Source organism: Pristiophorus japonicus, chromosome 16 (assembly GCF_044704955.1).
Source record: "Pristiophorus japonicus isolate sPriJap1 chromosome 16, sPriJap1.hap1, whole genome shotgun sequence".
NCBI classification, from domain to species: Eukaryota; Metazoa; Chordata; class Chondrichthyes; family Pristiophoridae; genus Pristiophorus; species Pristiophorus japonicus.
The window spans coordinates 137,652,175-137,677,828 of NC_091992.1; the positions used below are offsets into that span (position 1 = coordinate 137,652,175).

Here is a 25,654-nt window from a genome sequence, read left to right on the forward strand (position 1 = left end):
GGGCATAGATTTAAAGTAAGTGGTAGGAGGTTTAGGAGAGACATATTTTCACCCAGAGGGTGGTGGGGGTCTGGAACTCACTACCTGAAAGGGTGGTAGAGGCAGGAACCCTCATAGCATTTAAAAAGTACTTGGATGTGCACTTGTAATACCGTAATCTACAAGGCTACGGAGCAAATTGCTGGAAAGTGGGATTAGGCTGAATAGCTCTCTGTTGGCTGGTATACACACGATGGGCCGAATGGCCTCCTCCTGTGCTGTAAAATTCTGACTATGATTCTGAGCTATCCCCAGTGTCCTGGGCCAATATTTATTCTTCAATCAATATCGCACACTGATTATCTGATCATTATCACATTAGAATCATAGAATGGTTACAGCATGGAAGTCAACAATTTGTCTCGTGCCGATTCTCAGCTAGTCTGCCCACTCCCCTGCCCTTTCCCCATAGCCCTGCAAATTTTTTCCTTTGGATACTTATTCAACTCCCTTTTGAAAGATAAGATTGAGTCTGCCTCTACCACCCGTTCAGGCAGTGCATTCCAACCACTCGCTGTGTAAAAACGTTGTTTCTTACATCGTCTTTGGTTCTTTTGCCAATCGACCACTCTGCAAGTGGGAACCATTTCTCTATCTACTCTGTCCAGAAACCTCATGATTTTGAACACCTGTTTCAAATCTCCTCTGCTCCAAGGAGAACAACCCCAGCTTCTGCAGTCTATCCACGTAACTGAAATCACTCATCCCTGGAATCATTTTCATAAATCTTTTCAGCACCTTCTCCAAGGCCTTCACATCCTTCCTAAAGTGCGGTGCCCAGAATTGGACACAAAACTCCAGTTGGGGCCAGGCCGAACCAGTGTTTTATACAGACTCATCATAATTTCCACGCGTTTGTACTCTATGCCTCTATTTATGAAGTCCAGGATCCTGTAAGCTTTTTCAACCTGCCCTGCCACCTTCAACAATTTGAGCACACGTATACCCAGGTCTCGCTGTGCACCTGCTTTCGGATTGTACCCATTAGTTTTTATATGTCCTCTCACCATTTCTTCAACCAAAATTGGACTTCATTGCTGTTTGTGTGAACTTGCTGTGGAAAAATTGAATGGGGCTATATAAATACAAGTCTTTCATGAATGTGTGTAAAAAATCATGAATTAACCGAGAGAAAGGGATGAGGAAATCTGGGAGTAGTTTTTGGTATTTAGCAAAATCCAAAATAACTGGCAGTACAGGATTTGCTGCATTCCCGTAAGCAAACTGTCCAAAAACAAGTTCAACACTTTGTTCAACACTAACCTTGTATTGATATCAGTACTTGGAGAAGACTGGATTTACTTGTCCACCTCTCAGTTCCCTAGACCAAAAAGAAGTTAAATTATTAAATGATGTAAAAGAAAACATATGAAAGTGATTGTTGAATGAAGCAGGCTATAGAAGCGTAAATCTGAGTGCACGTTACATACTGTGTGGGTGGGGAAATGATGGGTTCATTTAAATTGCATTCCATAATCCTGCCAACTAACAGAAGTTCACAACGAGGACACAGGCTCCCATTACATCATTATTGCTGGCAACAAGCACATTCATCCAAACCAAAAAAATATGAATTACATATTCAAATATGGGGGGGGGTGTCAGAGCAGGGGAGGGGAGAGGTCGGAGAGGGGGAGGGGAGAGGGAGAGCTACTTGAATGTTCCTTTATTTTCATCCTCATCATATGCAGTCCCTCGGAATTGAGGAAGACTTGCTTCTACGATAAATGAGTCCTTAGGTGGCTGGCCCAATACAAGAACCACAGTCCCTGTCACAGGTGGGACAGATAGTCGTTGAGGGAAAGGGTGGGTGGGACAGGTTTGCCGCACGCTCTTTCCGCTGACTGCGCTTGGTTTCTGCATGCTCTCAGCGACGAGACTCGAGGTGCTCAGCGCCCTCCCGGATGCACTTCCTCCACTTAGGGCGGTCTTTGGCCAGGGGCTCCCAGGTGTCGGTGGGGATATTGCACTTGATCAGGGAGGCTTTGAGGGTGTCATTGTAACATTTCCTCTGCCCACCTTTGGCTTGCTTGCCGAGAAGGAGCTCCGAGTACAGCGCTTGCTTTGGGAGCCTCGTGTCTGGCATGCGAACGATGTGGCCTGCCCAGCGGAGCTGATCAAGTGTGGTCAGTGCTTCAATGCTAGGGATGTTGGCCTGGTCGAGGATGCCAACGTTGGTGCGTCTGTCCTCTTAGGGGATTTGTTGGATCTTGCGGAGACATCGTTGGTGGTATTTCTCCAGCGACTTAGTGTCTACTGTAAATGGTCCATGTGTCTGAGCCATACAGGAGGGCGGGTATTACTACAGCCCTGTAGACTATGAGCTTGGTGGTGGATTTGAGGGCCTGGTCTTCAAAGACACTCTTCTTCAGGCGGCTGAAGGGTGTGCTGGCGCACTGGAGGTGGTGTTGAATCTTGTCGTCAATATCTGCTCTTGTTGATAAGAGGCTCCTGAGGTATGGGAAATGGTCCACGTTGTCCAGGGCCACGCCGTGGATCTTGATGACTGGAGGGGGGGGCAGTGCTGTGCGGCGAGGACAGGCTGGTGGAGGACCTTTATCTTATGGATGTTTATCGTAAGGCCCATGCTTTCATACGCCTCAGTAAATACTATGACTATATGACTTGGAGTTCAGCCTCCATGTGCACAGACGCAGGCGTCGTCCGCGTACTGTAGCTTGACGACAGAGGTTGGGGTGGTCTTGGACCTGGCCTGGCGACGGTGTAGGTTGAACAGGTTCCCAATGGTTCTGTAGTTTAGTTCCACTCCAGCAGGGAGCTTGCTGACTGTGAGGTGGAGCATGGCAGCGAGGAAGATTAAGGAGGTTGAAGCGATGACACAGCCCTATTTGACCCCGGTCCGGACGTGGATTGGGTCTGTGATGGATCCGTTGGTAAGAATCACGGGCTGCATGTCGTCGTGGAACAGATGGAGGATGGTGACGAACTTTTGGGGGCATCCGAAACGGAGGAGGACGCTCCATAGACCCTCGTGGTTGACAGTGTCAAAGGCCTTTTGTAAGGTCGAAGATGGCCATGTATAAGGGCTGGAAATTAAAGGTTATGGAGAGCAGAGAGAGTGGGATTAAAGATGAAAAAACTAGCAGGGAGTACCTCTTAGACCTATTGTGCTGTAATATTCCATGAAGCTAGAAAGTGAGGACACAGACAATTGCAGGAAGATGAGTTTTGTCTGTAACGATCTGCTTCTGTGTAATACCGGTTAGGATATCGACAGGCATTGCAGAAAATGTCAGTTCTGACAAATGTTCTATCAACTTGTCTTTTCTTCTTTCAGATGCGCAGATAACTGTGCACCAGGAGTTTCTACTATTTTTGTTAGAAATGTCAGAAGGTGAGCATAATACAATATCAGGACAAGTGAAGCTGACTGCATTATCAGGTCACCAGTGGGGTGAGGTACCCCATTACTAGTTATACACAGCTACACTTGAGTTCCTGGTATATGAAGGCCATTCGGCCCACCATGCCTGTGCTGGCTCTTTGAAAGAGCTATCCAATTAGTCCCACTCCCCACCCCTTTCCCCATAGCCCTGCAATTTCCCCCCTTTTAGTATTTATCCAATTCCCCTTTGAAAGTTCCTACTGAATGCTTCCACCACCTTTTCAGGCAATGCATTCCAGATCACAATGCAGTTCCTAAAAACATTCTGCTCATCTCCCCTCTGGCTCTGCCAATTACCTTCAATCAGTGCCCTCTGGTTACCGACTCTCTTGCCAGCAGAAACAGTTTGTCCTGATTTATTCCATCAAAATCCTTCCTGATTTTGAATGCCTCTATTAAGTCTATCCATAACCTTTTCTGCTCTGAGAACAACCCCATCTTCTCTAGCCTCTCCACAGTCCATGGGACCAGAATATTCATTACTTCCAATTGGAACCTTTCCACAATTTCTGCTGAGCATCCTCCAGTAAAACCATATTGAACATTGCCAACGAACACCCGGATCATCAGTTGCATACCTTTCCAATCCATGTGCCCAGCAGACTCACGCACACTTTGCCATTATCGTACAGGTTAGGGTTGAGACGACCGCTGCACTGAGAAATATAACGGAAAAGTGGAGGGACTGCCGGATAAACATTGGGGAGCTGGATATCGAAGAGGAACAGCCCGTCATCATAGGGCGTGCGTGTCGGGCCTCTGATTAGTGCAGAGAACAGATCCTATGGAAAGAAAAGAAATTACTGGCCTGACGTTCACCAGACAACTTCCCATGAATATTGATGCAGTGGATAAAAGTGTGGGGAAAATATTTACTCAATAAATAGGTTCTCTCCCCACCCATGCGCCCCCCCCCCCCCCCCCAAGCCCCCAACTTTAATCAATGTTAACAACCAATACAAAAGCAGGTGTGTGGATGCTGGAAATCAGAAATAAAAACAAAATATTGGAAAGACTCAGGTCAGGCAGCGTGTGTGGAGAGAGAGAGAGAGAGAGAGAGAGAGAGAGAGAGAGAGAGAGAGAGCGTGAGTTAATTTTTCAGGTCAATGATCTTTCATCAGGACTGGAAAAAGTTAGAGATGTAACAGGTTTTAAGCAAGGTTTAAGGGAAGGGGGGGAATGGAAAGGATAAAAAAGGGAAGGTCTGTGATAGGGAGGAAGGCAGGTGAGATTAAAAGACAAAAGGATTTATGGTGCAAGGCAAAAGGGGACAGAGGTGTTCCACAAAGCGATCACCCAATCTGCATTTGGTCTCCCCAGTATAGAGACCACCACATCGTGAGCAGCTAACAGTATACTAAATTAAAAGTACAAAAATAAATTGCTGTTTCACCTGGAAGTAGTGTTTGGAACCCTGGTTGGTGGGAATGGAGAAGGCAAAAGGGCAGGTGTTGCATCTCCTGTGCTTGCATGGGAAGGTGCTGGGGTGATTGAAGAATGGACCAGGGTGTCGGGGAGGCAACAGTCCCTTCGGAATGCTGAAAGGGGAGAGGTGGGGGGGGGCGGGGTGGGGAGGTGCGGAGGTGTCTTTGGTAGTGGTATCACATTGGAGGTGGCAGAATGGCGGAGGATGGTCCATTGAATGTGTAGGCTAGTGGGGTGGAAGGTGAGGAAAGGGGAACCCAATCATTGTTCTAGGAGGTGGGGGAATGGGTGAGTGCAGAAGTCCCACCTTGCTGATTGGGTGATCATTTTGCGGAACACCTCCATTCAGTCTGCAAGCTTGACCCTGATCTTCCAGTCGCCTGCCATTTTAATTCTGTGGCCCACTCACACTAACCTCATGCCCCTTGGCCTCCTACATTGGTCCAACGAATCTCAGTGTAATCTCCCTTTCAATTAGGCACTTTACAATCTTCCGGACTCGACATTGAGTTCAACTATTTCAGATCAGAACCACTTCCCCCATTTTTTGCAGACAGCTGATGGTAATGATTCTGCTATTCCCACGTATACCTCCTCTCGATTCATCTTTTGTTTCTCCACTTGTCCCATTGACATCTCCATTTGCCCTGCACCATCATCCCTTTTGTCATTTAATCTCTCCTGCCTTCCACCCTATCACAGACCTTCCCCACTGTTTATTCCTTCCCCCCACCCCCCCTTTGTACTTGCTTAAAAGCTGTTACATCTCTAACTTTTTCCAGTCCTGATAGAAGGTCATCGATCTGAAACGTTAACTCTGTTTCAGATGCTACCTGACCTGCTGAGTATTTCTAGCATTTTATGTTTTTATTTAACATAAAAAAGACTGGTGTTAAGACATTGTAGATTGAGGTGGCTATTGCCATACAATAGTGAAACCCTTTGGGAGTCTGGCTGACACTTGCCATTCTGTCCTCGAACGTTTTGACCATGATGCCATCAGGAAGTGCCGTAGCCAGCAGTGCCATCTCTTTCCTCACAGTGCTGAAAAATTTCTTTGACTCTGCTGGCTGGAATTCCATTTTTTTGAATGCGTGGCTCTCTATAAATGAAGAGACAGAATAGGAGAGACATTCTGTATCAGACATATCATATCATAGGGGTTCTTGTACATGAAACTCAGTTAGTATGCAGGTACAGCAAGTAATCAGGAAGGCAAATGGAATGTTGGCCTTTATTGCAAGGGGGATGGAGTATAAAAGTAGGGAAGTCTTGCTACAACTGTACTGCATACAGTATTGGTCTCCTTATTTAAAGAGGGCTATACTTGCATTGGAGGCAGTTCAGAGAAGGTTCACGAGGTTGAGATGAAGGGGTTATCATATGAAGAAAGGTTGAGCAGGTTGGGACTATATTCATTTGAGTTTAGAAGACTGAGAGGTGATCTTATTGAAATGTACAACATTCTGAGGAGGCTTGACAGGATAGATGCAGAGAGGATGTTTCCTCTCGTAAGGGAATCTAGAACTAGGGGGCATAGTTTCAGAATAAGGGGTCGGCCATTTAAAACGGAAAGGAGAAGGAATTTCTTCTCAGGGGTCATAAATCTTTGGAATTCTCTGCCCCAGAGGGCAGTAGAGGCTGGATCATTGAATATATTTAAGTTGGATACACACAGATTTTTTGAAAGATAAGGAAGTCAAGGGTTATGGGGAGAGGGCAGAAAAGTGGAGTTGAGACCATGATCGGATCAGCCTTGATCTGATAAAATAGCGGAGCAGGTCCGAGAGGCTAGATGGCCTACCCCTGCTCCTATATCTTATGTTCTTATATACCAAGTCCTTAAGGATTTTGTTTGTGATTGTTGCAGAAAACAAGAACTTGTTTTATTAAGCATCATTAACATAGAAAAACATCCCATAGAACCGTAATTAGACAAAAATCCTACAGATTTATTGGAAGAGTGCCAACATATATGCATAAAAGCTCACCATAAAATGTTGAATGCAGTGCCAGCATCCATAGAAACACAGGAACAGCAGGAGGCCATTCAGACCCCAGCCTGTTCCACTATTCAATCAGATCAGGGCCAATCTGTACCTCTACCCACCCTTTTCTTCATATCCCTGGATACCCTTTACCCAATAAAAATCCATCGACCTCCATCTTGAAAGTCCCAATTAACCCTCCACATCCAAAGCCTTTTAGGGGAAGAGGGTTCAAAATTTCCACTACCCTTTGAAAGAACGAAAAGAAAGACTTGGATTTATATAGCACCTTTCAAGACCACCGGACATCTCAAAGCGTTTTACAGCCAATGAAGTACTTTGAGTGTAGTCACTGTTGTAATGTAGGAAACACGGCAGCCAATTTGCATACAGAAGGCTCCCACAAACAGCAATGTGATAATGACCAGATAATGTGTTTTTGTTATGTTGATTGAGGGATAAATGATGGCCAGGACACCGGGGAGAACGCTCCCGCTCTTCTTCAAAATAGAGCCATGGGATCTTTTACGTCCACCTGAGCAAGCAGACGAGGGCTTTGGTTTAACATCTCATCTGAAAGACGGAACCTCCGACAGTGCGGCGCTCCCTCAGCACTGCCCCTCCGACAGTGTGGCGCTCCCTCAGCACTGTACTGGAGTGTCAGCCTAGATTTCTTTGTGCTCAAGTCTCTGGAGTGGGACTTGAACCCACAACCTTCTGACTCAGAGGTGAGAGTGCTGCCCACTGAGCCACGGCTGACACCTTGTGTGAAGAAGTGCTTCCTGACATCACCCCTCACCCCTGAACGGCCTGGCTCTAATTTTAAGGTTATGTCTCCTTGTTCTGGACTCTCCAACCAGAGGAGATAGTTTTTCTTTACCTAAACCTATCAAATCCTTTTAACATTTTAAACACCTCGATCATATCACCATTCAATCTTCTAAACTCAGAATGCAAACCAAGTTTAGGCAACCTGTCCTCCTAATTTAACCCCTTCAGCCCCAGTATCATTCTGGTGAATCTACGCTGCACCTCGAAGTAATTACTTAAATACACATGGAACCCGCTCTCCCACCTTGTTGTGTTGAGGAAGCAAGGGTAGTCGTAGACCAAAATTACGAGCTGAGGTCCGGTCCTTAAAACAGCAGCTACCCTCAATTATGCCACCAAGTGCAGACACAATTGATGGTCCCACTGTGATAACCTGGTACTGCTTTTACAAATATAGTCATCTGGGTTCAGTGGTGGCAAAACAAAAAACACACAGGTACAGATTTTCCATGATTTTGAATCTTCTTACCAGGCACTGACTCGAGAACAGAGAAGACTTCGCCCTTTGCACTAGTGAAAGTCACACCAGGTTTGCTGCTCTGTTGGCAAAGTACGGGCGTATCGCTGGACCACTCTGACTTCACGGGGGCCTGCACCTCCAACTTCTCCTCTTTGTTCTCCGTTTCAACAACAGCCTCCATCTTCTCTTCCTCCACTATGGCCACACTGTCCAGAGTCTTCTGGAGAGTTTCCTGCAGTTTCTTGATGTCATCTCGGAATTTCTTATCCTTGGTCTGCTTTTCTGGCTCCACTGTTGGAGTGGTTGGATAACCAGTCAACAGCTGTTCCACTGTCATATTCTTTAAACTTTCCAAAATCTTGATGGCTTCTTTTATCTCATGGAAGCCTTTGGGAGATCCATCCTTTGTAACTTTCTCAAGACTTGTGCTACTTGAAGCTGCTCCAGCTGCTTGAGCCTGTTCTGCCTCAGCCTTACTTTCTTCCGATTGTGCTGCTACCTCTATTCCAACTTCAAGTGCCTCACTGCCCTTTACATTCTCATCCTCAGGCACGCCATCATCAGTTTCCCAACTATCACTCTCATCTTCCCACTCATCAGATGTTGCTCCAGTGGAGGTTCCATCCAGAGAGTCCAGGTCAGATTCTTCAATGTCAGACTCAACATTGTACAGATGCTAGCAAAAAATGCAGAAAATAGGTTACTCAAATTCAAAGATAACTTGATGTTTTCTAACACTCCACTAGGAATAACAGTAGAAAACATAGAAAGTGAAAAGGTAATTTGGCCCCATCATGACCAGTCCTTCCATACATTGTGCGATCTTCCCCTCTATCTAATTTCCCGAAGAAAGGTACTGCACAAATACTCCATTGTTCTTGAAGGTTATCAAGTAGAAACGCCAGAACACAGAGTTCTAGCCTGTTACCAACCAGAGAATATCCTCTCCCTAATCCCAGGAGCAGAAATTAGATCCTGTTTGATCATTTTAATTAATTTATTTCCCTATTAAAATGTTCAGTCCCATTTACTACCAGATGTGTACCCAGCATGTTGCTGAAGGGGCTAGGTTAATCAATCTCAGTTGATTTTGTTGGGCGTCTGCCCCATTATTAGATTGGGAAGGGGGAATTTGAAAAAAAAAAACACGGCACTGGAGGCTCAGTAATAGCAGCACTTAGTTCTGTGCTCACAGTCCAAGTCAAATATCCTGTGCACATCTACAACACCTCTGCTATTCAGCATCTAAAAGAGCTGGCTAGGCCTCCTTTAAATCATCTTTCATCTAATGAAAAGTAATTCACTTTTATTAGTCTCTCCTCATAACTCAAGTGCAAAGAATCTATTGATCTTCTCAGGATCCACTTAATGCTTCAATTTCCTTTTGACTGTCAGATGCCCAGAACATTCCAAAAGTGGCCTCACCATTTGTCAATACAAGGTTAGAATAGTGTATTTGGAAGTGGCCAAATTCTGTTGAGAAATCACATTGAATTAAGGGTTCCAACAGCGCCCCATTAACTAGCAAGCTCAGCACTCGCTTCCAATTCCACCTGCAACTCCAGTTAAAGGATGGCCCATCTGGTTATTAGCATTTCTAATGAATGCAAAGAGAGAGGAGATATGCTGGAGTCTTACCTTGGAGGGATAGAAAGAGGAAGAAAAGGAGTTACTAATTAAAGAATAAAGTTGAGTGACCATTTGGGTTTGGCACCATGTGGAGTATAACTCCAGCATAGCATCTTAAACCCCCTGGAGCTTATCGGAATACAGACCTCCTAGTCTGCGCTCGCTCAACACTCAAATTTATACTGCTGGGAGAGAAGCTCTTTGCACGTATGTAACGCCACTTGTGTGCAGTTCGCTCCTGACGAGACTTGCAACTAAACAAGGCACTGTCTGGTTGGTATCTGTACTCAGCTACAGTGTAAATGCAGCAAAGGTAATATGAAGGAAATCTCCAGGATGCAAGCCCTCCACATGTATTTGGTGGCACTTTCTCCACTCTGCTCGGTTTGGGCATTTTCAGTAAGGTGATGCTCTCTCTGCACTGCTCCATCAAGCACTCCCAGGTGAGGTGCAGCACAGCCTTAGATGCAGCAACCCTAATGAGATACCTTCATCGTCTCAGAAATACATCCATGTGATCTTTTTTCACTCCAACAAGCATCCTTCTGACCTTTGATACAGCTTGCTAACTTGTTAAATTATGGGCCGCTGTGCGCTTATGGGCCTGCACATACCAAGAACCTGGGAGGAGACACAGCAACTCTTTAGAGACCCCAATGGTCTGAGCTTGATTCAAAATCAAGTCTCAGAATTGATGGGATAGAGTCCATTCAATTTTTTTATTTATTCATTCTCGGGATGATGGCATCCCTAGTAGCTTTGAGAAGGTGGTGGTGAGCCACGACGATGAACGAAAAGCGATATATTTCCAACTCAGGAAAGTGAGAGACTTGGAAGGGAACTTTGAGGTGATGGTGTTCCCATGCGCCTGCTGCCCTTGTCCTTCTCGGGGGTATGTGTTGTGGCCTTGGGATGTTCTGGTAAAGAAGCCTTGGCGAGTTGCTGCACTGCATCCTGTAGATCGTGGCTGTAGTGTGCACTGTGCGCCAGTGATGGTGAAAGTGGTTGTTTATGGTGCTGTGTCCTGGACGGTGTCAAGCTTAGAGTGTTGTTAGAGCTGCACTCATCCAGGCAAGTAGAGAGTATTCCATCACACTCCTGACTTGTGCCTTCTAGGTGGTGGAAAAGCATTGGGAAGTCAGAAGGTGAGACACTCATCACAGAATACCCAGCCTCTGACCTGCTCTTGTAGCCACAGTATTTATGTGAGTGCTCCAGTTAAGTTTCTGGTCAATGGTGACCCCCAGGATGTTGATGGTGGGGGATTCGGCGATGGTAATGCCATCGAATGTCATGGGGAGATAGAGAGACACTCTTGTTGGAAATGGTCATTGCCAGGCATTTGTGAGATGCAAAATGTTACGTGCCAAGTAAAAAAACAAATGAAGTGGACAATAACTGGCCTCAGCATCCCTTGCAGGGGAGAGGAATCAGCCAGGATAGTTACTGTTCTGTTAGCCCTGCTGGAAAGTCTGCACGAGTGGTCCTGGGTTTGGATGGCAGGCATGAAGTGGTAGTACAATGGAGTAAACAACATGGGGAAAATGTGTTATAAAGCAAAGCAGGAGTAACAGGAGGATTATCTTTATTATTATAAATAGTTCCGAGTACAGTAGGTTGTTTTCAAAAATCGCTATCACTTTTTCCAGTCGGCAAGTGCTTGTGAAGTCTCCGGTTGTAAATCATCTGCTGATTTTGCATTGTATTTTTTTTTTTTAAAGTATGTTTGACTAAGAACTAAACCGTTGCTCTACTTCAGCCCAAGCCTGAATGTCATCCAGGTCTTGCTGCATGTGGGCATGGACTGCTTCATTATCTGAGGAGTTACAAATGGAACTGAACACTGCAATTATCAGCGAACATCCTCAATGCTGACCTTATGATGGAGGGAAGGTCATTGATGAAGCAGCTGAAGATGGTTGGGCCTCGGACACTGTCCTGAGGAACTTCTGCAGTGATGTCCTGGGGCTGAGATGATTGGCCTCCAACAACCTTGGCGCCAGGTATGACTCCAATTAGTGACGCATTTTCCCCTGATCCCCATTGGCTTTAGTTTTGCTAGGGATCCTTGGTGCCACACTAAGTGAAATGCTGCCTTAATGTCAAAGACAGTCAACTCTTTGGACAAAGATTAGTGGGAAAGCGGGTTGTGTCGAGGACACAGAGGCTGCAAAGAGATTTAGATAGGTTAAGCGAATGGGCGAAGGTTTGGCAGATGGAATACAATGTCGGAAATTGTGAGGTCATCCACCTTGGGGGAAAAAAAACAGTAAAAGGGATTATAATATGAAATGGGGAGAAATTACAACATGCTGCGGTGCAGAGGGACCTGGGGGTCCTTGTGCATGAATCCCAAAAAGTTAGTTTGCAGGTGCAGCAGGTAATCAGGAAGGCGAATAGAATGTTGGCCTTCATTGCGAGAGGGATGGAGTACAAAAGCAGGGAGGTCCTTCTGCAACTGTATAGGGTATTGGTGAGGTCGCACCTGGAGTACTGTGTGCAGTTTTGGTCACCTTACTTAAGGAAGGATATACTAGTTTTGGAGAGGGTACAGAGACGATTCACTCGGCTGATTCCGGAGATGAGGGGGTTACCTTATGATGATAGATTGAGTAGACTGGGTCTTTACTTGTTGGAGTTCAGAAGGATGAGGGGTGATCTTATAGAAACATTTAAAATAATGAAAGGGATAGACAAGATAGAGGCAGAGAGGTTGTTTCCACTGGTAGGGGAGACTAGAACTAGGGGGCACAGCCTCAAAATACGGGGGAGCCAATTTAAAACCAAGTTGAGAAGGAATTTCTTCTCCCAGAGGGTTGTGAATCTGTGGAATTCTCTGCCCAGGGAAGCAGTTGAGGCTAGCTCATTGAATGTATTCAAGTTACAGATAGATAGATTTTTAACCAATAAGGGAATTAAGGGTTACGGGGAGCAGGCGGGTAAGTGGAGCTGAGTCCACGGCCAGATCAGCCATGATCTTGTTGAATGGCGGAGCAGGCTCGAGGGGCTAGATGGCCTGTTCTTATAACAGCTGTAATAAGGTCTGGAGCCGAGTGGTCCTGGTGGAGCCCAAACTGAGCACTGGTGAGCAGGTTATTAGTGAGTAAGTAGCACTTGATGGCAGTGTCGACGATACTATCCATCACTTTGCTGATGGGGCAGTAATTGGCCGATTGGATTGTCATGTTTTGTGGGCAGGACATACCTGCTACAAATGAACTACAGCACCTCCCAAACCCACTGCCTCTACCGCCTAGAAAGATAAGGGCAGCCGACACATGGGAACACCATCGCCTCAAATTTACCCTCCAAGTCACAGCATTCTGACTTGGAAATATATCGCCATTCCTTCATCATCACTCGATCAAAATCCTGGAACTCCCTCCCCAACAGCACTGCAGGAGCACATTCATCACATGGGTTGCAGTGGTTCAAGGCGGTGGCTCACCGAGGGCAATTAGGGACAGGCAATAAATGCTGGCCTTGCCAGCGATGCCCACATCCCATATAACTAATAAAAAAAAGTTTAAATTGCCCACAATTGGAAGTGGCAGGGCTAGAGAGCTTTGATCAGTTCTGTTGGTTGTGGGATCGCTTAGCTCTGTCTATAAGCATGCTGCTTCCGCTGTTTAGCATGCATGTAGTCCTGTGTTGCAGCGTCACCAGATTGGGACCTCATTTTCAGGTACGCCTGGTGCTGCTCTTCACTTCTCATTGAACCAGTGTTGGTCCCCTGGCTTGATGGTAATGGTAGAGTAAGGGATATGCCGGATCCGAAGGTTAGATTATGGTGGAATACAATTCTGCTGCTGCTGATGGCCCACAGCGTCACATGAATGCCCAGTTTTAAGCTGCTAGATTTGTTCTGAATCCATTCCATTTAGCACAGTGGTAGCGTCACACAATGGAGGGTGTCCTCAGTGTGAAGATGGGACTTTGCCTCCATAATGACTTTGCGGTGGTCACACCCACCAATACCGTCATGGACAGATGCATCTGTGACAGGGAGATTAGTGAGTACGAAGTCAAGTAGGCTTTTTCCCCATGTTGGTTCTCTCACCTCCTGCCACAAGCCCAGTTTGGCAGCTGTGTCCTTCAGGTCTCAGACAGCTTGGTCAGTAGTGGTACTACCGAGCCACTCTTGGTGATGCCTGCACCCAGTGTACATTCTGACTTTTCTACCCTCAACATGGAGGAGTACTGATTCATCAACTGAGGGAGGGCAGTAGGTGGTAATCAGCAGGAAGTTTTCTTGCCCATGTTTGACCTGATGTCATGAGACTTCATGGGATCTGGAGTCAGTGTTGAGGACTCCCAGGGCTACACCACTGTGCTACCACATCTGGTTGGTTTGTCCTGCCGGTGGGACAGGACATACCCAGGGATGATGATGGAGTCGTCTGGGATGTTAGCTGATGGATATGATTCTTGTTAAGTATGACTGTCAGGTTGTTGCTTGACTGGTCTGTGGGACAGCTCTCCCAATTTTGGCACAATTCCCCAGATGTTAGTGAGGAGGAATTTGCAGGGTCAACTGGGCTGGGTGTGCCTTTGTCGTAAGAGCACAAGAACATAGGAAATAGGAGCAGGAGTAGGTCATACGATCTCATTGTAATATGCTCGAGAGGCTAGATGCCTTCGAGCCTGCTCCGTCATTCAATATGACCATGGCTGATCTTCGATCTCAACCCCACTTTCCCGCCCAATCCCCATATCCTTCTATTCCCCTTTAGTCCAAAAATCTATATATCCCGGTCTTGAATATACTCAACAACTGAGCATCCACAGCCCTCTGGGGTAGAGAATTCCAAAGATTCACAACCCTCTGATTGAAGAAATTTCCCCTCATCTTGGTCCCAAATGGTCGATCTCTTGTTTTGAGACTGTGCCCCCTGGTTCTATACTCTCCAGCCAGGGGACAACCACCTCTCAGCATCTAGCCTCTTAAGCATATTACAATGAGATCATTTCTCATTCTTCTAAACTCGAGAGCCCTTTCATCTCAAGAAAATCTAGCAAACCTTTGTTGCACTTCCTCGACGGCCAGTATATCCTTCCCTAGGTATGGAGACCAAAACTGTACACAGTACTCCAGGTGCGGTCTCACCAAAGCACAATACAATTGCAGCAAGACGTCCTTACTCGTATACTCCAACCCCCTTACAATAAAGGCCTACATACTATTTAGCCTTCATAATTGCATATTCATTGTACCCAATTAATTGAACCTGCATGTTAAATGTGTGTTTCATGTACAAGAACACGCAAATAGCTCTGAACACCAACATTTTCTAGTCTCTCACCATGTAAAAAATATTCCGTTATGCTATTCTTCCTACGAAAGTGAACAATATTTCTCCACACTATACTCCATCTGCCACCTTTTTGCCTATTCACTTAACCTTTCTATAACACTGCCAACTGTGTCCTCCTCACAGCTTACTTTCCCAATTAGCTTTGTAGTAAGCAAACTTGGATAGATTGCACTCGACCCCCTCATCTAAGTAATTAATAGATTGTAAATAGCTGAGACCCAAGCACTGATCCTTGCAACACCCCACTAGTAACTGCCTGCCAGCCTGAAAATGACCCGTTTATTCCTACTCTTGTTTTCTGTCCTTTAACCAAACTTCTATCCATGCAAAGATATTACCCCCAACCTCATGAGCCCTTATCTTGTGCAACAACATTGTGTGGCAGCTTACCAATTGCCTTTTGAAAATCGAAATATACATCCACTGGTTCCCCTTTATTGATCCTGCTAGTACATTCTCAATTAACTAAGATTTGGTAAACATGCTTTCCTTTTCATAAAACTGCTACCTCTACTTAATCATATAATTTTCTAAGTGCCCTGTTACCACTCCCTTAATAATGGATTCCAGCATTTTCCTGACGGCTGATGTCTGGCTAACTGGCCTGTAGTTCCGTTTTCTCTCCTTTCTAGCTTGAATAGCAGTTACATTTGTTCTCTTCCAATCCACAGGAACCGCTGGAAAATCTAGGGAAGTTTGGAAGATCACAACCAATGCATCCGCTATTTCTGCTGCCATCTCATTTAGAACTCTAGGATGTAGGCCATCAGGTTGTGCCCAAATCGGATGCCTAGGTCGATACCGAATGGTCTGTCTGGGTTTATTCTTATTGTACTCTTTTGTAGCTGTTTGATACAACACAGTGTCTTGCTAGGCAATTTCAGAGGGACAGTCAAGAGTCAATCAAATGGGCAGAGTCTGAAGTCACATTAGGCCAGATCAGGTAAGGTTTCCTTTGCTAAAGGACAATAGTGAACCAGTCTGACAGTGTATGATCACCATTACCGATACTAGCTTTTTATTCCAGATTTATTTAACTAACTTAATTCAAATTTACAAACTGCCACGGTGCGATTTGAACTCCGATCTCTGGGTTATTAGTCCATTTCCTCCCAGTCTCTCAAACGGTGTCTTGCACCATCTTTGCAGTTATTATTTGTGCAAATATCAGCCACTAGATTCGAGCAAAGGGCAATCTGAACACTGCAGGCAGCAAATACTTGGGACTCTGCAATGCAAAGATACAGCATGAAATTATTTTCTGTGGGTGTTAGAGGATCTTTCCCTCCTCCCTGCATTCGATTCCAATTCAATAGGCGACATTGGGTTTTGATAATTAAAAAACAAATTGTTCCTGGGATGTGGTTATTTGTTTTAAATGACAAAAACCCAATGTCACCTATTGAATTGGAATCGAATGCATGGAGGGGGGAAGATCCTCTAACACCCGCAGAAAATAATTTCATGCTGTATCTTTGCATTTGCAGAGTCCCAAGTATTTGCTGCTTGCAGTGTTCAGATTGCACTTTGCTCAAATCTAGTGGCTGATATTTGCACAAATAATAACTGCAAAGATGGTGCAAGACACCGTTTGAGAGACTGGGAGGAAATGGACTGGGATTTAGGCTTTGCTGGCACAGCCAGCATTTATTGCCCATCCCTAATTGCCCTCGAGAAGGTGGTGGTGTGGCTTGCTAGGCCATTTCAGAGGGAAATTAAGGAGTCAACCACATTGCAGTGGGTCTGGAGTCACATAGACCAGGAGAGATGCGGGAGTCGAGAAAGGCAGCGGCCTATAAAAGGCTCAGCAGTCCGGGGAGCGTCGAGAGAGGCGGGAGTCGAGAGAGGCAGCGGCCTATAAAAGGCTCAGCAGTCCGGGGAGCGTCGAGAGAGGCGTACTTGTGCAGCTCCAGCTGAGAGAAGTCAAAAAAGAAGTAAAGAAATCAAAAGGTGACGTCACAGCCAACGTGGTAAGTGATTGGCTGCTGATTGGTGAGTAGTTTTTCTTTTTCTTTATTAGTCAGTAACTTTTAACATTGTTGTCGGCAATTTAAGTGCATCTAAGGGTTAAGTCATGGCAGGACAGCTCGGTCACGTGATATGCTCCTCCTGTACCATGTGGGAACACGGGGACAACACCAGTGTCCCTGACGACTACATGTGCGGGAAGTGTGTCCACCTCCGGCTACTGACGGTCCGCGTTGCGGAGTTGGAGCTGAAGGTGGATTCACTCTGGAGCATCCACGATGCTGAGAATGACGTGAGTATCACGTGTAGCGAGTTGGTCTTACCGCAGGAGAAGGGTCCACAGCCAGCGAGGGAATGGAAGACCAGCAGGAAGAGTAGTGCAAGGAAGGTAGTGCAGGGGTCCCCTGTGGTCATCCCACTGCAAAACAGATACACTGCTTTGAGTGCTGTTGAGGGGGATGACTCATCAGGAGCGGGCAGCAGTAGCCAAGTTCATGGCACCGTGGCTGGCTCTGTTGCACAGGAGGGCAGGAAAAAGAGTGGGCGAGCGATAGTGATAGGGGATTCAATTGTAAGGGGAATAGATAGGCGTTTCTGAGGCCGCAACCGAGACTCCAGGATGGTATGTTGCCTCCCTGGTGCAAGGGTCAAGGATGTCTCGGAGCGGGTGCAGGACATTCTAAAAAGGGAGGGAGAACAGCCAGTTGTCGTGGTGCACGTTGGTACCAATGACATAGGTAAAAAAAGGGATGAGTTCCTACGAAATGAATTTAAGGAGCTAGGAGCTAAATTAAAAAGTAGGACCTCAAAAGTAGTAATCTCGGGATTGCTACCAGTGCCACGTGCTAGTCAGAGTAGGAATCGCAGGATAGCTCAGATGAATACGTGACTTGAGCAATGGTGCAGCAGGGAGGGATTCAAATTCCTGGGGCATTGGAACCGGTTCTGGGGGAGGTGGGACCAGTACAATCCGGACGGTCTGCACCTGGGCAGAATCGGAACCAATGTCCTCGGGGGAGTGTTTGCTAGTGCTGTTGGGGAGGAGTTAAACTAATATGGCAGGGGGATGGGAACCAATGCAGGGAGATAGAGGGAAACAAAAAGGAGGCAAAAACAAAAGACAGAAAGGAGATGAGGAAAAGTGGAGGGCAGAGAAACCCAAGGCAAAGAACAAAAAGGGCCATTGTACAGCAAAATTCTAAAAGGACAGAGGGTGTTAAAAAAACAAGCCTAAAGGCTTTGTGTCTTAATGCAAGGAGTATCCGCAATAAGGTGGATGAATTAACTGTGCAAATAGATGTTAACAAATATGATGTGATTGGGATTACGGAGACGTAGCTCCAGGATGATCAGGGCTGGGAACTCAACATTCAGGAAGGATAGAATAAAAGGAAAAGGAGGTGGGGTAGCATTGCTGGTTAAGGAGGAGATTAAGGCAATAGTTAGGAAGGACATTAGCTTGGATGATGTGGAATCTATATGGGTAGAGCTGCAGAATACCAAAGGGCAAAAAACGTTAGTGGGAGTTGTGTACAGACCTCCAAACAGTAGTAGTGATGTTGGGGAGGGCATCAAACAGGAAATTAGGGGTGCGTGCAATAAAGGTGCAGCAGTTATAATGGGTGACTTTAATATGCACATAGATTGGGCTAACCAAACTGGAAGCAATACGGTGGAGGAGGATTTCCTGGAGTGCATAAGGGATGGTTTTTTAGACCAATATGTCGAGGAACCAACTAGGGGGGAGGCCATCTTAGACTGGGTGTTGTGTAATGAGAGAGGATTAATTAGCAATCTCGTTGTGCGAGGCCCCTTGGGGAAGTGACACCATAATATGGTGGAATTCTGCATTGGGATGGAGAATGAAACAGTTAATTCAGAGACCATGGTCCAGAACTTAAAGAAGGCTAACTTTGAAGGTATGAGGCGTGAATTGGCTGGAATGGATTGGCGAATGATACTTAAGGGGTTGACTGTGGATGGGCAATGGCAGACATTTAGAGACCGCATGGATGAACTACAACAATTGTACATTCCTGTCTGGCATAAAAATAAAAAAGGGAAGGTGGCTCAACCGTGGCTATCAAGGGAAATCAGGGATAGTATTAAAGCCAAGGAAGTGGCATACAAATTGGCCAGAAATAGCAGCGAACCTGGGGACTGGGAGAAATTTAGAACTCAGCAGAGGAGGACAAAGGGTTTGATTAGGGCAGGGAAAATGGAGTATGAGAAGAAGCTTGCAGGGAACATTAAGACGGATTGCAAAAGTTTCTATAGATATGTAAAGAGAAAAAGGTTAGTAAAGACAAATGTAGGTCCCCTGCAGTCAGAATCAGGGGAAGTCATAACGGGGAACAAAGAAATGGCGGACCAATTGAACAAGTACTTTGGTTCGGTATTCACGAAGGAGGACACGAACAACCTTCCGGTTATAAAAGGGGTCGGGGGGTCTAGTAAGGAGGAGGAACTGAGGGAAATCCTTATTAGCCGGGAAATTGTGTTGGGGAAATTGATGGGATTGAAGGCCGATAAATCCCCAGGGCCTGATGGACTGCATCCCAGAGTACTTAAGGAGGTGGCCTTGGAAATAGTGGATGCGTTGACAGTCATTTTCCAACATTCCATTGACTCCGGATCAGTTCCTATGGAGTGGAGGGTAGCCAATGTAACCCCACTTTTTAAAAAAGGAGGGAGAGAGAAAACAGGGAATTATAGACCAGTCAGCCTGACATCGGTAGTGGGTAAAATGATGGAATCAATTATTAAGGATGTCATAGCAGTGCATTTGGAAAGAGGTGACATGATAGGTCCAAGTCAGCATGGATTTGTGAAAGGGAAATCATGCTTGACAAATCTTCTGGAATTTTTTGAGGATGTTTCCAGTTGAGTGGATAAGGGAGAACCAGTTGATGTGGTATATTTGGACTTTCAGAAGGCGTTCGACAAGGTCCCACACAAGAGATTGATGTGCAAAGTTAGAGCACATGGGATTGGGGGTAGTGTACTGACATGGATTGAGAACTGGTTGTCAGACAGGAAGCAAAGAGTAGGAGTAAATGGGTACTTTTCAGAATGGCAGGCAGTGACTAGTGGGGTACCGCAAGGTTCTGTGCTGGGGCCCCAGCTGTTTACACTGTACATTAATGATTTAGATGAGGGGATTAAATGTAGTATCTCCAAATTTGAGGATGACACTAAGTTGGGTGGCAGTGTGAGCTGCGAGGAGGATGCTGTGAGGCTGCAGAGCGACTTGGATAGGTTAGGTGAGTGGGCAAATGCATGGCAGATGAAGTATAATGTGGATAAATGTGAGGTTATCCACTTTGGTGGTAAAAACAGAGAGACAGACTATTATCTGAATGGTGACAGATTAGGAAAAGGGGAGGTGCAAAGAGACCTGGGTGTCATGGTACATCAGTCATTGAAGGTTGGCATGCAGGTGCAGCAGGCGGTTAAGAAAGCAAATGGCATGTTGGCCTTCATAGCAAGGGGATTTGAGTACAGGGGCAGGGAGGTGTTGCTACAGTTGTACAGGGCATTGGTGAGGCCACACCTGGAGTATTGTGTACAGTTTTGGTCTCCTAACCTGAGGAAGGACATTCTTGCTATTGAGGGAGTGCAGCGAAGGTTCACCAGACTGATTCCCGGGATGGCGGGACTGACCTATCAAGAAAGACTGGATCAACTGGGCTTGTATTCACTGGAGTTCAGAAGAATGAGAGGGGACCTCATAGAAACATTTAAAATTCTGACGGGGTTAGACAGGTTAGATGCAGGAAGAATGTTCCCAATGTTGGGGAAGTCCAGAACCAAAGGTCACAGTCTAAGGATAAGGGGTAAGCCATTTAGGACCGAGATGCGGAGGAACTTCTTCACCCAGAGAGTGGTGAACCTGTGGAATTCTCTACCACAGAAAGTTGTTGAGGCCAATTCACTAAATATATTCAAAAAGGAGTTAGATGTAGTCCTTACTACTAGGGGGATCAAGGGGTATGGCGAGAAAGCAGGAATGGGGTACTGAAGTTGCATGTTCAGCCATGAACTCATTGAATGGCGGTGCAGGCTAGAAGGGCCGAATGGCATACTCCTGCACCTATTTTCTATGTTTCTATGTAAGGACGACAGGTTTCCTTCCCTGAAGGACATTAGTGAACTAGATGGGTTTTTACCACAATCCGGTAGTTTCAGTCACCTTTACTGGTACTAGCTTTTTATTTCAGATTTATTTAAATACCAAAACAGAAATGGACTGGTGAAATACTAGCAGCACCAATTATACCCCATCATGTTATGTTGGAACGAAAACCAAAAGGAACTTGGATCCACCTCGAACATGGCACGATTTTGAACAATGTAGATGAGCAGGGACCTTGGTGTTAGGCCTCAGAGCTTTGTGGGCAATTCTGGGCACCGCAATTGAAGAAAGATGTAAAGGCCTTAGAAAGGGTGCGAGGGATGTTACCAGGGATGAGGAGAGGTTGTAAAAGTTAGGATTGTTCTCCTTTGAAGTAAAGAGGTGACCCAATAGAGGTTTTCATGATGACAAGAGGTTTTGATAGAGTCGAGAGAGAAAAAATGTACCCTCTGGCGAGTGGGTCAATAACCAGAGGTGATAGATTTAAAATCATTGGCAAAAAATCTGGAGGAGACGAGGAGAAATGTTTTCACTCAGTTGTCGAGTCCTGGAATGCTCTAGCTGAAAACAAGGTGGAAACGGGATTCCATAATGTAAAAAAGGGAGTTGGATAGGTAGTTGAGGATGAGGAACTTACAGGGTTACGGACAAAAAGCAGGATGTAGGACTAAGCATGGCTGCTCTTTCAAAGAGCCAGCACAGGCACGATGGGCCGAATGGCCCCCTTCTGTACTGTAAATCTCTGATTCGATGATTCATATATTCAGGATATATAGCACAACGTATGCCAGCTAGGCCCAACTAGATGCATAACTCGGGTACAGACCTGTGCTACTTGGGGCAATATTAAAATGAAATTAAAATGAGTTGATTTTTCAGTCCCACACAAGCCCTCACTTTTCAAAACCTTTGACTACATATTCTCAAACAGGCAGCAGAATGAGTCAATAGAACCGATACTCTCAAGCTAGAACATGCACTGATATTCCTTCCTCCCATTGGACCGATCCCACTGGCACTGGAGTTTCTTACCTGAGGTAGTATGCTGGATTTGGAGTTATCGGCCCAGACTACTTCAACCTTGCCACTAACATCAACACGAGACACCTGACCAACAGAAGGTTCCTAAAGTAGGAGAGAATTAATTGTTCAGTCCAAATGTACAAATCCTGCTTTTCAAATCAAAGACTACACAGTTTCTCCAAAAATTGCAGTGTAGAGGAGGGCAGAAACATAGAAAATAGGTGCAGGAGTAGGCCATTCGGCCCTTTGAGCCTGCACCGCCATTCAATGAGTTCATGGCTGAACATGCAACTTTAGTACCCCACTCCTGCTTTCTCACCATACCCCTTGATCCCCCTAGTAGTCAGGATCTAACTCCTTTTTGAATATATTTAGTGAATTGGCCTCAACAACGTTCTGTGGTAGAGAATTCCACAGGTTCACCACTCTCTGAGTGAAGAAGTTTCTCCGCATCTCGGTCCTAAATGGCTTACCCTAGTGGACTTCTCCGTGCTTCCCAGGATCAGTCAAAGCCTCTGCACTCCCTTCAGCCAACAGCTTGCTTCATTATTTCACCATTTTAAAAAAAGAACACGCATGTTGGGGAAATGTCCCATATACTATAGAATTTACAGGACAAACAGGCCATTCAGCCCAACTGGTTCGTGCCGGACGAGCCTCCTCGTACCTTACCTCTTCATCTCACCCCATTAACGTATCCTTCTATTCTTTTCTCCTTCATTTGTTTATCCAACTTTCCCTTAAATGCATCGATGCTATGCACCTCAACTGCTGCATGTGGCAGCAAGTTAAACATTCTAACCATTCTGGGTAAAAAAGTTTCTCGTGAATTCCCTATTGGATTTATTAGTGATCATCTTATATTTATGGCCCCTAGTTCTGGTCTTACCTGCAAATAGAAACACCTTTTCTATATCTACCCTATCGAAGCTCTTCATAATTTTAAAGCTTCCCTTTTCCAGAAAAAAGAGCCCCAGTCACGGAGCCCTCTAATTTTGTTTTGGACTGAATGGGCCACGAACTCCACTGAGCACGACAACATTTTACAGTAACTTTTACACCAACAGCAGCAACATCAACCACTTAAAAGCATATAAACAGTAATGTTATATTGGCACCCCACCGTCTCAAATGATAGAAACAGAAATTTACAGCGCAGAAGGAAGCCATTTCTGCCCATCGTGTCCGCGCCGACCGACAAAGAGCCACAAGGCCCTCGGTCAGCAGCCCTGAAGGTTACATATAAACCTGAACAGCGAAACAAGGGCGGACAGGTAAAGAGCATCCAACCCAACCAGTCCGCCCCACACAACTGCGACACCCCATGTATCGCAACATTTTATACTCCACCCCACCCGAAGCCATGCGATCGCCTGGGAGAGGCCAAAAAAGATAAAAACCCAGGCCAATTGGGGGGGGGGGGGGGGGGGAGGGGGAGAAAGAGATCTGGAAAATTCCTCTCTGACCCATCCAGGCAATCGAAACTCATCCAGGAGACCACTCTGGCAGTATTCGATTCCTTGAAGTACTTACCATCGTATCTGAACCAGCCAACGAGATTATCCAGTCTAATCCCACTTACCAGCTCTAGGTCTGTAACCCTGCAGATTACAGCACTTCAAGTGCCCATCCAAGCACCGTTTAAATGTGGTGAGAGTTTCTGCATCCACCACCCTTCCAGGCAGTGAGTTCCAGACCCTCACAACCCTTTGCGTGAAGAAGCTTCCCCTCAAATCCCCTCTAAACCTTCTACCAACCTCCTCATAATTGACCCCTCCACCAAGGGAAATAAGACCCTTACTATCCACTATGTCCAGGCCCCTCAAAATGTTATACACCTCAATGAGGTCTCCTCTCAGCCTCCTTTGTTCCAAGGAGAACAAACCCAGCCTATCCAATCTGTCCTCATAGCTAAGATTCTCCATTCCAGGCAGCATCCTTGTAAATCTCCTCTGCACCCTCTCCAGTGCAATCACATCCTTCCTATAATACAGCGACCAGAACAGCACGCAGTACTCCAGCTGTGGCCTAACCAGTGTATTATACAATTTAAGCATAACCTCCCTTCTCCTGTATTCTATGCCTCAGCCAATAAAGGCAAGCATTCCATATGCCTTCATAACCACCTTACCCAACTGGCCTGCTACTTTCAGGGATCTGTAGACAAGATCCCTTTGTTCATCTACACTTTTAAGTGGCCTACCGTTTAATGTGTATACCCTTTCCTTATTAGCCCTCCCCAAGTGCATTACCTCAGACTTCTCCGAATTAAATTGCATTTGCCACTGCTCTGCCCACCTGACCAGTAGATTGATATCCTCCTGCAGTCCATGACTTTCCTCTTCATTATCAACCACACAGCCACAAAAAGCAAGGGACCCAGTACCGAGCCCTGCGGAACCCCACTGGAAACATCCTTCCAGTCACAAAAACATCCATCAACCATTACCCTTTGCATCCTGTCTCTAAGCCAATTTTGGATCCAACTTGCCACTTTGCCCTGGATCCCATGGGACAATCAGACATGGTTTTATACCAGTTTAACATAATTTCTCTGCTTTTGAATTCTATCCCTCCAGAAATGAACCCGTGCTTTATTTACACATTTGACTTTTTTAACCTGCATTGCTACGTTTAATGATGTGAATTTATACCCCTAGATCCCTTTGTACCGCGACCCTTAGTCTCAGTTTCCAAGGAGTAGGGAGCCTCCTTATTCCTCCTACCAAAATGCACCATCTCACACTTATCTATATGGAAATTCATGTGTCATTTACATGCCCATTCTGCAACTTTGTTTATGGTAGAATTAACATCACTTTCCCGTATTTTGTTCTGACTTTAAACAAATTTCCTAATTTAAAAAAAAATTCTCATTTTTGTTTCTGACAAAGGCAACCTTCCCGACCTCACCCAATGATTGAATGCCTGATCTTACAAACCCAGCTGCAGCACGATCATGTTATTTTAAAAAGTGGATTCATGTACAACTCAAAATTCGCAAAGCTCCTTTCTCATTTCCTCTCCTAAAACAGGTCACTGCCATCCGACAGCAACAAAGTCCCCTCTTACTCACCTGGTGTAGGTAAAACTCAGCGACTCACCTATAACAGGTTTAATAAGATGAGGTACATGTGGTTAACTACCGATCTCCCTCACCCATTTTTAAACCTTCGTCCAGCCTCATAGCAGCAGCTGGCTGCACTGAGCTGACTCGCTCGGGAATGGCCCCCGGGCGTGGGCCCCAGGAGTATGTGTAACAGGCCCCTGGAGCCATGGTGCTAAAGGAGGGGGGGAGACTCTGCTTTCATCAGCATGGCAACTGGCTGAGCTCCTCTACAGCTTCTGCCTGAAGCACATGGAACTTCTCAGAGGCAGACACAACCATCCACTCCCTCATCTTATGGCCGCTACACCAACTCTTACTTTCCAATT

The 25,654-nt window shown here is 45.7% G+C and overlaps 1 protein-coding gene across 2 annotated transcripts in view; it reads right to left on the reverse strand.

The window, feature by feature from the left end:
* ube2o (ubiquitin conjugating enzyme E2 O) overlaps positions 1–25,654 on the reverse strand; it is a 161,874-nt gene that overhangs the window by 12,353 nt on the left and 123,867 nt on the right. For both annotated transcript variants that reach the window (XR_011587339.1, XM_070857977.1), the window contains exons 13-17: positions 22,229–22,321; positions 8,159–8,825; positions 5,836–5,972; positions 4,024–4,227; positions 1,303–1,360 (exon numbers count right to left, since the gene is read on the reverse strand). Coding sequence is in view for 1 of the 2 variants with exons in the window: in XM_070857977.1 (XP_070714078.1) it covers positions 1,303–1,360; positions 4,024–4,227; positions 5,836–5,972; positions 8,159–8,825; positions 22,229–22,321 (1,159 nt within the window). In the remaining variant the exon portion in view is untranslated. The remainder of the gene's footprint in view (positions 1–1,302; positions 1,361–4,023; positions 4,228–5,835; positions 5,973–8,158; positions 8,826–22,228; positions 22,322–25,654) is intronic.